Source organism: Ictalurus furcatus, chromosome 18, assembly GCF_023375685.1.
Source record: "Ictalurus furcatus strain D&B chromosome 18, Billie_1.0, whole genome shotgun sequence".
NCBI lineage: Eukaryota > Metazoa > Chordata > Actinopteri > Siluriformes > Ictaluridae > Ictalurus > Ictalurus furcatus.
In genome coordinates this window covers 12,426,626-12,440,600 of record NC_071272.1, presented here as the reverse complement: position 1 = coordinate 12,440,600, position 13,975 = coordinate 12,426,626, and the positions used below count along the sequence as shown (strand labels likewise).

Sequence of the window (13,975 nt, the reverse complement as noted above, 5' to 3'; positions counted from 1 at the left end):
TATTATTATTGTTTCTATGTTCCTTCTATATTAGTTATGAGCATGTTGTCAAGAGGTGCAGCTTATGACTGGTGTGCTGTGATTAGGTGCAAACATCAACGCTCAGACAGAGGAGACGCAGGAGACCGCGCTAACTCTGGCCTGCTGCGGGGGTTTCTTGGAGGTGGCCGACTTCCTCATCAAGGCTGGTGCAGACATCGAGCTCGGATGCTCCACTCCTCTCATGGAGGCTGCGCAGGAGGGTCATCTAGAGCTGGTCAAGTACTTGCTGGCTGCTGGTGAGGATACCGTTTGAAATTACTCAAGTATATTATAAGTAGCTGCCGTTGTACAGGGATTTGTATCTCTTGACTGTCGCTGTTCCTCTGTGGTCCCCTGTGTTTAGGAGCTAATGTCCATGCCACGACAGCCACGGGGGACACAGCGCTGACGTATGCCTGTGAAAACGGACACACGGACGTGGCCGACGTGCTGCTTCAGACTGGAGCTGACCTTGTGAGTGCCCCCGCCCCCCTTTTCTTCCAACTGTGTGATAATGTCTTTGACTTTAACTCTGCTTGCCTGAATTTTTTATTTCATTTTATTTTTTTATAGGAACATGAGTCGGAAGGTGGAAGGACTCCACTGATGAAAGCAGCCAGAGCAGGACATCTTTGTACTGTGCAGTTTCTAATCAGTAAAGGTATGAAGCTGGATGCTAGCTGGTAAAGCATACATTTTATATAGAGAATACATTTTATGAAGGATACATCATTATCATAACCCAACTTACAGCGTATCTTACATCACTGCTAATTTGTAATATTACATTTTGAACGTGAAATTTTCTTAGCAATATAAACAGCTTCCGGGATTTCTCGTGATTTTGATTTTGTAGTGATTCCCGTACTGAATATTTGTATCACAGGTATATTAACAAAAGATGGTTAGAAATAACTTTGGGCAACTGTAAGCTCATGTATGCAGAAGAAGGTAGGTAGCACTTTACTCCAAGGGTGTTACTCAGCCCCATGTGGCAGCATGAGCAGCAGTTATAAAAAGACACATTGGCTAGCTTTTAGATGGTCAGAATGTTGTTTTAAAAAAAATAAAATAATAATAACAACAATCAGGAGAACACAGCTTAATTGCACATGATTGTATACCTAAATGCTATGGTTAAATGTCAAGACTAATCAAAGCAATGTCTAATGTTTTTTGGATTCCTCTGATTAATAACTTGTGTGCCTGTAGGTGCTAATGTGAACAGAGCCACAGCCAATAATGATCACACAGTGGTGTCGCTCGCCTGTGCTGGAGGTCACCTGGCCGTGGTGGAGCTGCTGCTGGCTCATGGTGCAGACCCTACTCACAGACTGAAGGTGAGTTCACGCTCCATCTCCCTTGCTACTGCTAGGTTCGGGCGATATCGATGTCCCGTGATTTTGCTTTGCCAGTTTATTTGCAATTTTTCATTTCTTGTACATTAGTATGAAGTATAAAACAGAGAGAGAGAATACATTTTATGAAGGATACGTCATTATATTGTAACCCATTTTCCACTTGAATGGTAAAATTAGAAAATCGCAGACGATTTGTTTTATCGTCTGCAGTAAAGAGGCACATCACAATATACCTAACCCTAATGTAGTAGCTAACACACCATAGGCTGAACAAGTGGGATTCAGTAAATAAAAATCAAAACATTTATAAGGACATATTTTATTATTAACTGTAGGAATAGTAGTACAGATTTAAAGGTGGCATATAAAAATATTCCTCATATGATTTTTAGTGTATATCCCAAGTCTAGCTACTGCAAAGAAGTATGGGTCTGATCATGACAAATACTTATTTGGAGAATTTATAATTTGTATTCTGAAAAGAAAAAGAAGAGTAGAGTAAACTAATATTTGAGTCCATCAGTTAATGTTCATTGTCTCTTCCTTCATTGTGTATCTGCTGTATCAGATGCTAATTAATCGTTTACCTCTTCCTCATAGGACGGCTCAACGATGCTGATTGAAGCTGCTAAGGGTGGTCACACTAATGTGGTGTCCTACCTACTAGACTACCCAAACAACATTTTGTCAGTCCCCGCACCGGATCTGTCTCAACTCACGCCCCCTTCCCATGACACGTCTCAGGTTAGAAGATGCATCACTCTCCGTTTGACAAGAATGTCATCATTTGCAGAGGATTATGCAAGCTTGTGTATATGTCTGAAGAACAAAAGCTAGACTATCTAACAAGAGGTTTGTTTCCTGTTCATGTATACATGCAGGCTCCTCGAGTCCCATTCCAAGCTCTGGCCATGGTGGTACCCCCTCAGGAGCCAGACAGCGTGCCCTCCACCATTGCCACACCCCCACCCGTCACAAACAAAGGTCTGTGTCATTAGTGTGGTCACCAGCCAGAATGTGCCGAAATGGCAGCGAGGTCAAATGTACGTGTTTTTTTTTTGTTCAAGGGATTTTCTATGATCTTGATCTCAGTCTGTGGTCTGCTTTATAGGGATGTCCAAGCAACGACTGAGCACCCTGCAGAGCAGCACTGTGGCCACAGGGGGGCTGGATGCTGACCTCCTCCCTCCATTCCACCCGTACCAGCCCCTCGAGTGCATTGTTGAGGAAACGGAAGGCAAGTTAAACGAGCTGGGCCAACGCATCAGCGCTATCGAGAAGGCCCAACTGCAGTCGCTGGAGCTAATACAGGGTGAGCCGCTCACCAAAGACAAGATCGAAGAGCTGAAGAAGAGCCGTGAGGAGCAGGTCCAGAAGAAGAAGAAGATCCTGAAGGAGCTGCAGAAGGTGGAGCGGCAGCTGCAGCTCAAGACGCAGCAGCAGTTCACCAAAGAGTACATGGAAGGCAAGATGAAGGAGGAGCCGGGCCAGGCGGCAGGGGTGGAGGCGCCCGGCACGCCCCTGCCACCGCAGGCCACGCAGCTGGGCTCCAGTACGGGGTGCGAGGACGGCAACGACATCGAGGACCACCAGATACTCCCTGCTGATGAGGATGACGAGGAGGGTGAAGATGACGACGAGGATGAGGATGAGGAAGACGGTGACTATGCCGAGCTCCCGCAGGTGGACACCATCCTTTACCGAGAGGGAGGACAACAACCAGCACCACCGCCTCCTCCTCAGCCCCACAGCCTACAGGGCCCCCCACCTCCACCGCTACAGTCCAGCTTCGTCCCCATTCAGCCTATGAATGCACAGCAGTCCACAGACTTCGGCAGCGCAGAGTACCCAGGCAGCAGCAGCCCAGACCTGCAGAGGGTAATGTTGGGCCAGCAGCTGTCTGGACTCGGGCCTGGTCTCCTCGCACAGGCACCTGATGGCCTCATGGTGGCCACGCCCGCACAGACGCTCACAGACACGCTGGACGACATCATGGCAGGTAAGTTTAGAGTCAGTGGTTTCTTTCTTTATGTTTTTGGATCTATATGTGTGGTTGTCACTTTTTTTCTTTGTAAGTAATGACACTCATGCTTTGATTCTTATCTGCAGCAGTGAGCAGCAGAGTGCCTATGTTAAACACTACAACCTCACCCATACCTCAGCCCACAGCACAGACGCCCATGAACACTGTCTCCCCACCCTCCATGCTCCCACTCTATCCATCTGTAGACATCGATGCACATGTAAGCTCTGGGTTAACTCGTTACCCCACACAAGTTGCTACTATGGTTTAACTAGTCAGATTTGGTATTTTTTCTGTTTGTTTTACTCAATAGAAAGGTTTGACTGTCATGTCTTTGTTTTTCAGACGGAGAGCAATCACGACACGGCTCTGACTCTGGCCTGTGCAGGTGGCCATGAAGAGCTGGTGTCGGTGCTCATTGCGCGTGGCGCCAACATTGAGCACCGGGATAAAAAGGGTAGGGCTCCTCTCAGACTCCTCTACATGTACCTTAAATCTGCAAAATCTTTCTTACCCAATTGACTTCTCTATCTACAGGCTTCACTCCTTTGATCCTGGCTGCCACAGCGGGTCACGTCGGCGTTGTTGAGATCCTTCTGGACAAAGGAGGAGACATCGAGGCTCAGTCTGAAAGGACCAAAGACACCCCTCTCTCCCTGGCATGCTCAGGCGGCAGACAAGAGGTGTTTACACAAATCCAAAAATATTCCTCGCTTCAGAAGTGCAGATTTGTGTTAAACCCAAACGTGTATTGCCTTATGGACTGTCAGAATATTAGACCTCTTGGACAACAGAAATCCCCCTACTTCTGTCCGTTGCTTTGTTATTCAGTAGGGAAAGTAACCTCTAGTTTTGTGTCTGCAGGTGGTGGAACTATTGCTTCTACGTGGTGCTAATAAGGAGCACCGAAACGTGTCCGACTACACCCCGCTTAGCCTGGCAGCTTCAGGAGGATACGTCAACATAATCAAGATTCTCCTCAATGCTGGAGCTGAGATCAATTCCAGGTCAGACAACCATATCTATCCGGAGTGACCGTGTTTCTGTTCTTGACTTTGAGGAGTGACCGTGTTGGACTTTGGAAATCATCATATTTCGGTTCATCTGTTTGACTTTTTTCTTTTAGGACGGGCAGCAAGCTGGGCATCTCTCCCTTGATGTTGGCAGCCATGAACGGCCATGTACCTGCAGTGAAGCTGCTGCTGGACATGGGCTCTGACATCAACGCTCAGATTGAAACCAATCGCAACACCGCGTTGACGCTGGCCTGCTTCCAGGGTCGAGCTGAGGTCGTCAGTCTGCTGCTGGACCGCAAGGCTAATGTGGAGCATCGCGCCAAGGTCATTTACCACTAACATCCTTAATGATAGTCCGTTGTGTTCAGATTTAAAAAAAAAAAAAAAAATTCTAAATTAATTGTGGCGCGAGGGTGATATTTGCTGGTATACCTGACTGTTGTATTTTTCTAAAACTGTTTTTATTTTTGACCGCACAAGGCACTGGTACTTTTGTCACCAAAAAACTAGGAATTAGTATCAAAGGTTCCAGTTGTATGTTTTTTTGTCTCACGATTAGTACCATTTGTTAGTTGAGGGTTGGACTATCAGCACTGTTCATAAATATTTTTTAGTGTACAGGTTGCTCAATATTTTTAAACAGTCATTAGCTGAAATTAAAATAAAATTTAATTCTAAAACCAGTATTTGTTGTATTGTTAGCATTGACAAAATCGTTTTACAACATTCAGCAACATGTAAGGAACAATATTAATCCAAGCATTTCTGAAATTGAACAGCAATGTCTTAGTGATGGAATAATGATTCACCTTCCAGTTGTCTCTCAAGTTGGTTGAAAAAGAGCCCAACTACATCTTTAAGTTTGGTCGACTGTTTCGGGTCACTGTGCTTTGGAGTAATTTCGAACCTATCTGTCTCAGACGGGACTCACCCCTCTTATGGAAGCTGCATCTGGTGGTTATGCCGAGGTGGGCCGTGTTCTGCTGGATAAAGGTGCTGATGTTAACGCCCCTCCTGTCCCTTCTTCTCGTGACACCGCCCTCACTATCGCTGCAGACAAGGGCCACTACAAGTTCTGTGAGCTTCTCATTAACAGGTGACTAGAAGAACCGGCAGTGTTCTTTTACAAACCCGTACTTTTATTAGTCAGTGTTAGGTGATCGTACCGCTATTTCTTGTATCTCCTCCTGTAGAGGGGCTCACATTGATGTGCGTAATAAGAAGGGGAACACTCCTCTGTGGCTGGCTGCAAATGGGGGGCATTTTGATGTCGTGCAGCTGCTGGTACAGGCAGGTGCTGACGTGGATGCAGCGGACAACCGCAAGATCACACCTCTTATGGCAGCATTCCGAAAGGTAGGTTGAACTCGGGGATACTGATTCCCTGAATATGCAGTTAGGTGCATAAATGTCACATTTTTAAATTCTGAACAGGAACAATTCTGACTCTTTTTGTTTTTATTTTTTTAGGGGCACGTGAAAGTGGTCCAGTATTTAGTGAAGGAGGTGAATCAGTTCCCCTCTGACATTGAGTGCATGAGATACATCGCCACCATTGCAGACAAGGTATGGACTGAAATAAGTTTTTGGAACAAACAGGTTAAGTTTATAGCATGCAAGTTTGAATTTTGATGTGAATGTTTTAGTGACTTTTTGTCTTGCATCCAGGAGCTGCTGAAGAAGTGTCATCAGTGCATGGAAACCATCGTGAAAGCCAAAGACCAGCAGGCTGCTGAGGCTAACAAGAATGCCAGTATTCTGCTCAAGGAACTTGATATTGAGAAGGTGTGTCTTGATGTTGATTTAGACCGTGCTTTAGGCTTGATTTAGACCATGCTTTAGGCTTGAAGTTCTGATTAGGAGTTTGAGTTTTTGGGTCAATATAGTGGCAGTGCACCACAATAACAATGACCCTTCCTTCATCTGATAGAAAACATTCGGTGAGGTATAGGGTGAATCAGTTCCATGTTTCCCCTCTTTTTGTTCAACCATAGTCCCGTGAAGAAAACAAAAAACAAGCTCTGGCAGCAAAAAGAGAGAAGCGCAAAGAGAAACGCAAGAAGAAGAAGGAGGAACAGAAGAAAAAGCTTGAAGAAGAGGAGGCAAAAGTGAAGGACACATTTTCTGAGACACAAGACCAGAAGGAGGACTCTGCTGAAGGTATAGGAATTACTTTTTCTTTTTTCCTTGATGTGTGTGTATATATATATTTCTTCAAATATTTTAACATTGTATCGTTTTCACTTTTGATGGTTTCTTTGTCTACCTTTGCAGAGCTAGAGGTTCCCATTGAGCCCCCAAGCGCCACAACCACCACCACCATTGGCATCTCTGCCACCTCCACCACCTTCACCAATGCCTTTGGCAAGAAGCGTGCCAGCTTGGTTACTACGCCCAGCACCAACCGAAAGAATAAAAAGAACAAGACCAAGGACATGCCCAGTGAGCCCATCATCCTACAGGACCCTCAGGTGGCGTTAGCGCAACAAAAGGCAGACAAAAACAAGATCCACGGTGAACCACGAGGCGGTGGGGCACCTGGAGGCACCAGTGACTCAGACAACCTGGACAGCACAGACTGCAACAGCGAAAGCAGCAATGGTAGTAAAAGCCAGGACCTGGCTGACCTATCATCTTCATCCACTTCATTCTCTTCCTCCGCTCCAACAGGGTCCAGCCAGCCTCTCCCTATGTCTGAGAAGAGGCACGGCCTATTGCACCCCATTTCTCGGGAAGAGAAGGTCACCGTGTCCATTTCCAAACCACAACAGAAGTAAGAGCTTTGACCAGCTTAGGCAGAAATCTCTAATGCTTGTTGTGCAATTTGGGTTGAACTGATTTGCTATTGGAGCAAAACGATTCATGTGTCACAGCTGCAGTAAGTCGTTAGGATGCATCTGGAGCCTTAGAACAGGCTGTGTTTGATTTTGAACTTGTAATCATCATTAGAAAGAGAATGTGTTATAGTACAAGAGCTCTAGTCTTTTCCCCTGAAGTATGTGAAATATTAATTTATTGTATTGACCTTTTCATGCAGTATAGTTTCAGTAGTATAATGTTATCCGTGTTCCTTTTTCCTGCAGATCTCATGAGATTATTAGTGACATGACTCCCAGTTCCCTGCCCTCATCTTTCAAGACCATTTCACTGCCAGTCACCTCACCCAACAGTAAGATGAACCTCACCAGTCCTAAAAGGGGCCAGAAGAGAGAGGAGGGATGGAAAGAGGTCGTACGAAGGTAAGTGACAAAGTCATGAGCTGTTGTCCGTTTCCTGCTTCCTTATTAGGGTTCAAACACTCAAATTTGATGTGTTTTCAGGTCAAAGAAACTTTCTGTTCCAGCCTCTGTGGTGTCTCGGATCATGGGCAGAGGTGGCTGCAATATCACAGCCATTCAAGATGTGACGGGTGCACACATAGATGTTGACAAACAGAAAGACAAAAATGGCGAGAGAATGATCACCATCAGGTGGCTGGAATTAATTTCTACTTCAGTTCATTTCTTAATCTTGTTTAGTCACATACTTCATTTGGGTTACTATTGGATGTCTCTGCATAGGTGTGTTATACATGCAATCCCTTACACACTCTGTCCACTGTTTTTCAGAGGTGGCACAGAGTCCACACGACATGCTGTCCAACTGATCAATGCGCTTATCCAGGACCCTGCCAAAGAGCTAGAGGACCTGATACCTCGCAACCACATTCGTCAGCCCGGTACCAACACCAAAATTGGCTCCACCTATACCACCTCCACAGGGGCTACCAGCACCACCGCGGCCAGTTCCAAAGGCCTGTCTTCAGTTGTGCCCTCCTCCAGCATGTCCTTCCAGTCCTCCTCCAACTCAACCACTCAGCAGGCTGGCAAAATGGGCAAAAATATGGCACCTGGTGTTAGACCTCCGTTTGTCTCACTACCACCGTTGGCCTACACACACCCCCAGTTGGCCCTGCTTGCAGCGCAGACCATGCACCAGATTCGTCACCCACGTCTGCCAATGGCACAGTTTGGCGGCACCTTCTCTCCCTCGCCCAACACATGGGGCCCGTTCCCTGTGCGTCCTGTGAGCCCTGGCAGTGCTAACAGCTCCCCCAAACACAGCGGCAATAATGCGGCCCTCCGCCCTTCCAGCTCTGCCCCTGCTACTGCTGAGCACCCTGCAATGGTGTCGAGTGCTAACGTTGCCCCTGGTTCCACTGCCTCTCCCCCCAGCACTGCCCCCTCCAAAACACCTACACCCACCTCTGTAAGGAAGCAGCTCTTTTCTGCCGAGCCCAAGCCTACAGTGGCGCCTGCCATCACCACCACTGCGAGCAATACTCCTGCTGCGCAGGCCCCTCCTGCTCCCCTCAGCTGTGCTCCCACCACTCCCACGACCCCTCCACCTATGCATGCCCCCATCGCCCTACCTACACAGCATACCCAAGCCCAGAAAACAGAATCCACTCCTGCTGGTACGCCTGCGAAAGAGAAGCCGGGGGCTGATTTGGCTGTTCCTGTTTCTAGTGCAACGTGTGAGGGCTCCAGCCCCTCGACCCCCCTGCACTTCCCTGCATCTCCCTCTGCACAGCCTGCACTGCCTGTCCAGGCCGAGGGCAGACAGCAACTGCCCTTGTCCTTCACCTCCAGCACAGAACCAAGCTCCTCCTCTACAGTCCAACCAGGTGTCACCCTGCCCCTCCCTCGTCCTGTACCGCCCAGCACGGTCAGCAGCACAGTTGCAAACACCAGCAGCACCTTACCTCACTACACCACACCTGCTGCACTTGGGACATCGACTCGCTTACAGCCCCCAACGACGTACTACTCCATGGGACCTGGAGCCCCTTTGCAGGAGCAGCAGTCTGTTTTCGTGCCCCCGGGTGCAACACAGGAGTCACTTAAGCAGCAACAGCAGCCTACCCAGCCTAGCTTAGCCACGGCTAGCATGCCACCCCCTTCGCTTCAGATATCCTCGACTATGGGCATGATAAACGGCTCACAGGTACACCTTCACAGTGGCAAAGCTCAGCTGCCGCCCAACTTCGGCCCTGCCGCTCTTTTCAATCACTTTTCGAGCATCTTCGACAGCAACCAGGTGGGCAACAACCAGGTGTGGGGGGCCTGTCACCTTCCAGCTCGCACTCCGCCAGAACAGCCCTACAGTGCACCACCTGCATACATGGGAGGGATTGGGCAGATGGAGAGCACCATGCCCCCACCTGATGGCTCAAAGGCCCCAGGATATCGTTGCACCTCCCAGCGAGTCGTCTCTAGTCCCATTGGTGAGTCCTCTTAAAAGAACTTGGAGTTGTCAAATTGCTTTAAAAGTCAGGTCTAAATTTGACTATGCTTATTATTATTTTTTTTCTGCTACATGTTTTGTGTCCAGTATCACGATAAATTGTGTTGCTTTCTCAAAAGCAGTAGAGTAACATTCTGCATAGTGCACTGCTTGTCCAACAAAACACCAGTTGAGATTGACAAAATGTGATGATAATGCCTGTTGGAAATCAACCAAATACATTTCTAACTTTTAAATTGAAAATTTTACATTTTAAAATCTAACTATGAAACTTACCTGTGCTTTTTTTTGGTGGTTTTCTTGTCATTTACTGACACTATCTTATTGTTAAACTAAGCTCATGTCATATTCTGTCTATCCGTGTGGTCTCTTTGTTCCTTAGGCATGCACCCCATGGACCCCTCAGGCAATTCCATCTCTTCTTCCACCGCGCTCACCAGCTTTGCCACAAGCATGTCTGCCAGTCCTGTTTTCCTACAGGGCCCGGCTCCTGTAGGAACGCCCTCTTTCAGCCGCCAGCACTTCTCCCCTCATCCTTGGAGCGCCTCCACGTCCTGTATGCTGTAGAGCTGTCCCTTTATGTGGCTTTACCTTGAAAATGGCATGCAGGCAGATTTTTTCTGACAAATGCATTTTATCGTCTGTGTTTCTTAGGTGAGTCTCCGGTGCCCTCGGTGTCGTCTGGAGCATCTTCCCCTTTGTGCACATCCACCGTGACACCTGCGCTGATCCAAGCCAAGCCTAGCAGTTCCAGTCAGCAGGACCGCAAAGTGCCCCCACCCATCGGGACAGAGCGTCTGGCTCGGATCCGGCAGACTGGCTCCGTCAACCACACCATGCTGCCCACCAGCTACACGCCGCCAGTTGGACAGGGTGGCATCTGGTCTTTCGGAGTGGGCAGTGGCTCCGGTGAGTGAACTGAGGAGAAATTTTATTCCTTCACCAGCTTGAGCCAGTCTATTGTGTAAATGTACATATTTAAACCCCTGTTTTCTCTCTTCATTGCACCTCTCTGTAGAAGCAATGTCAGGCTGGTCTCAGCCCATGATGGGAGGACCCGTGATGCACCAGCAGCTGCAGGAGCAGTCGGCCTTCTCCCAGCACCAGGCTATGGAGCGAGATGACACTGGCATTGTGGCTCCATCTAACACCTTTCACCAGCCCATGCCCACTAACTTCATGGACTTTCCAAAGGTTTGAGTAGCACTGAGAACACCTGCAATGTGCTGTCATTAAAAATGCTTTTAAAATCGCATTTGAGTCATTCTACAGTAGTGGTGCAAAATGGTAAACAAAAAAAAGGTTATAAATAACGTTTAATGCTTAGACACAACTAAAATATATTAAACAGTAATTTAATAAATTCCAATATTCTCCTCTCTTGCATGCCCCCCAGTTGAACCTCAAGACTTATAATGAAAAGGGGGAAACAACTTTATTATTTATTTTTGCATTTTTTAATTTTTACATTACTGATATTTACAGAAGCCGTAAGAGACCATGTATTTTTTTTTTCTTTCTTGTTTTTCCATGATCTCAACTTTAATTTTCTTGTGATCTCGACATAACAAAAGTTGTTTTCTCACGAGCATCACTTCATTTTTCTGTGTATTCTAAATAATGTGTTCCTTTTATTGTTCTGGAGGTAGCAAAAGCTTAGCACAATTTCAAAGCATCATGGATGAACAAATTTGTTTTTACTTTGATCAGGGACTCATTCCAGCTGAAATAGCTCTGTCAGTAATTGACAGCTTCCACATTAAGTGTGCGACACTTGAGAAGGGGACACCCCCTCTCTCTAGCATCCATCTCTACAGCAGGTAATTTATGACTGCGATGGTGAAGACTCCAGCGTGCATGCAACACCAGTTCCATCCAGAAGGCGTGAGATTTTCTCGTGGTAAAATTACGTCTTGAGAAAACAGCCTTTTGTTATGTCAAGATCACATGAAAACATCTTTTATTATGTGGTGATCAGATGAAAATTAAGGGGGGAAAAAAAAATAAGGCATGGCCTCTAAAGGCTTCTTAGAAATTAGGTCATAATGTGTGTCCAATCGTTTAAATAACTTTTAAAATGTTATGAGCAAAAATCATACTGCCCCAATTTTAATGTCAATGAACAGGCAAAAAACTTATTTTGGACTAAAGCTGTATTTTGTGACATTGTTCTACTCCTGGTTTTCTGCCCTGCTTTGGTATTGACAAATTTCAGGAAGTAAAATTGTGAAAAAAAACATCTGAAAGTGGATTTTGCTGTAATGTACTTGAAACAAGCCCTGTGTTAATATACTTGATTTTCTAAAGTTCTAATGTAATATTAATAACTATTAACGAGTGTTTTTGAACTGCTGGGTTTTTTTTTCTCTTCTTCTTTCTCTTCATGATTAGGGGTTGCCAATGTCGATGTATGGAGGTACAATGATCCCTCCTCACCCACAGTTGGCCGAGGCTCCTGGAGGCCCCATGTACAATGGGCTCCACACCACTGACCCTGCCTGGAACCCCATCTTAAAAGTTGTCCCCAGCTCGGCTGAGAATTCAGACCCACAGCAGGTAACAATACCGAGTAGCCTTATCAGCAATTAACAAGAAGATCAAGAAATCTGTAGCTGCAGTACATTTACACTTTGACTGATTAAGGCATCAATGTGAAGATTACTGATTGAACTTCCTTTCTGATTGTCCACCTTTTCGTTTCAGGTGTGGCCTGGGACTTGGGCCCCACATGTGGGAAATGTGCATCTGAATCATGTCAACTAAACACAAACCTAGAGACGGAGAGGCATAGGAGCAGTAACAAGACATACACGTTAAAGAACAAGATAATTACCTAATTACCAAAACGTTAACCTAGGCGTGTCCCCTTAAAAATTAAACAGAGTTTCATTAAATTTGAGAGACGGACACCTTTTGATGTGCCTAACAAAAAAAAAGAAGAGAGAATCCAGTGTGGGCTTTAACGTGTTTACCACTGTCTATGAACAAATCGATTGCCTGTTCAACAGGATACATTTTGAGTAGTATAGCCATTTTGACATTTAAGCCCCACGTAAAGCGTTCTTGGTCTGCAGGGCTCAATAGGACAGTGCGCTATTTATACTCGGCCAAGAACTAGATTACACAACGAGAGAAATCAGACCTTTTAGAGTGGTAAATACATGTATAATTGTTTACATACTGAAAAAGGGTTAAAATGAGAGTAAATTTCATGTCGTATAGTGGCTCTACTTTATGTAGCCTGTATTAATGTGAAATATTTACCTTAATATTCAATAAAAAGTTGGAAATGTATACAGGTGGTGTCATGCCTCTAATTTGCAGTGGTTGTAGACAGAGTTATTCACGATGTTTATATTATTTGCAGAAAGGACAGCTGTGTGGATAGGGGTGCAATTACACACTTTACGGTCCACCACAGAGAAAGGTCTTAGAAAAAAATAAAAACAGGCCTCTAACCTGGCTCAAGGAACAAAACCCAGAAACAAATGGTATTTTATTAAAAACCAAAACCATAGTCATCCTTAACTGTTCCAGGTCAGAAACATCAATTTGAGATATATGATTAATATTTTTTTTCTGTTTGTACCTCTAGATTATTATTTATATTTTATGTCTAAACTATCATGTCATAAATGATTTCTTTAAAAGCTTTTTGGTTTGTTTTCTAGGTTGGAGCCAGCTGTGCCATTCAACAAGTTATAGGATCCTTATAGCAGTATTACTTTGAAGCTTTAACATTTGGCTATAAAAGTAATTGTAGAAATGTCTTTTTCAGTGTTTTTGGATATAGCTAATAATAAATTTGGTGAGAGACAAAAATAATTGATTACTTGATACTTGGGAGTTATCAGTCACCAAACTGTGTCATTTTGAAGATGAAAATATGTTGTTTACAATTTTATTTTGCAAAAGTGCTTCACAGTTTATTACATACTACCTGCTCAGTACAGATCCAATACCGCAACTTACACATTTACACTGTGAGCTATCAATCCTTAAATTATAAGCCTGGGATAAATTGTGATGCCCAAATAGATACTGAAGCATGTAGTTAATTTTGAGTGTTCCTGGTGCCAGTTCCTAGAGGTAATTGTAGGAATATACAGTATCTCTCAAAAGTGAGTACACCCCTCACATTTTTGTAAATACTTGATTATATCTTTTCATGTGACAACACTGAAGAAATGACACTTTGCTACAATGTAAAGTAGTGAGTGTACAGCTTGTGTAACAGTGTAAATTTGCTGTCCCCTCAAAATAACAAC

The 13,975-nt window shown here is 45.2% G+C and overlaps 1 protein-coding gene across 2 annotated transcripts in view; it reads left to right on the top strand.

Moving 5' to 3' along the window:
• Positions 1–13,001, top strand: part of ankhd1 (ankyrin repeat and KH domain containing 1) — a 54,074-nt gene extending 41,073 nt beyond the window's left edge. For both annotated transcript variants that reach the window (XM_053648168.1, XM_053648167.1), the window contains 26 exons: positions 87–278; positions 386–495; positions 595–682; positions 1,234–1,361; positions 1,983–2,126; positions 2,264–2,366; positions 2,494–3,381; positions 3,492–3,625; positions 3,751–3,862; positions 3,943–4,088; positions 4,270–4,412; positions 4,532–4,745; positions 5,342–5,517; positions 5,615–5,777; positions 5,892–5,987; positions 6,090–6,206; positions 6,416–6,581; positions 6,696–7,194; positions 7,505–7,660; positions 7,742–7,891; positions 8,030–9,687; positions 10,090–10,263; positions 10,362–10,616; positions 10,726–10,901; positions 12,099–12,263; positions 12,411–13,001. In XM_053648168.1, coding sequence (XP_053504143.1) covers positions 87–278; positions 386–495; positions 595–682; positions 1,234–1,361; positions 1,983–2,126; positions 2,264–2,366; positions 2,494–3,381; positions 3,492–3,625; positions 3,751–3,862; positions 3,943–4,088; positions 4,270–4,412; positions 4,532–4,745; positions 5,342–5,517; positions 5,615–5,777; positions 5,892–5,987; positions 6,090–6,206; positions 6,416–6,581; positions 6,696–7,194; positions 7,505–7,660; positions 7,742–7,891; positions 8,030–9,687; positions 10,090–10,263; positions 10,362–10,616; positions 10,726–10,901; positions 12,099–12,263; positions 12,411–12,470 — 6,413 coding nt within the window. In that variant the 3' untranslated portion in view covers positions 12,471–13,001. The remainder of the gene's footprint in view (positions 1–86; positions 279–385; positions 496–594; positions 683–1,233; positions 1,362–1,982; positions 2,127–2,263; positions 2,367–2,493; positions 3,382–3,491; positions 3,626–3,750; positions 3,863–3,942; positions 4,089–4,269; positions 4,413–4,531; positions 4,746–5,341; positions 5,518–5,614; positions 5,778–5,891; positions 5,988–6,089; positions 6,207–6,415; positions 6,582–6,695; positions 7,195–7,504; positions 7,661–7,741; positions 7,892–8,029; positions 9,688–10,089; positions 10,264–10,361; positions 10,617–10,725; positions 10,902–12,098; positions 12,264–12,410) is intronic.
• The last annotated feature ends 974 nt before the right edge of the window (positions 13,002–13,975 follow it).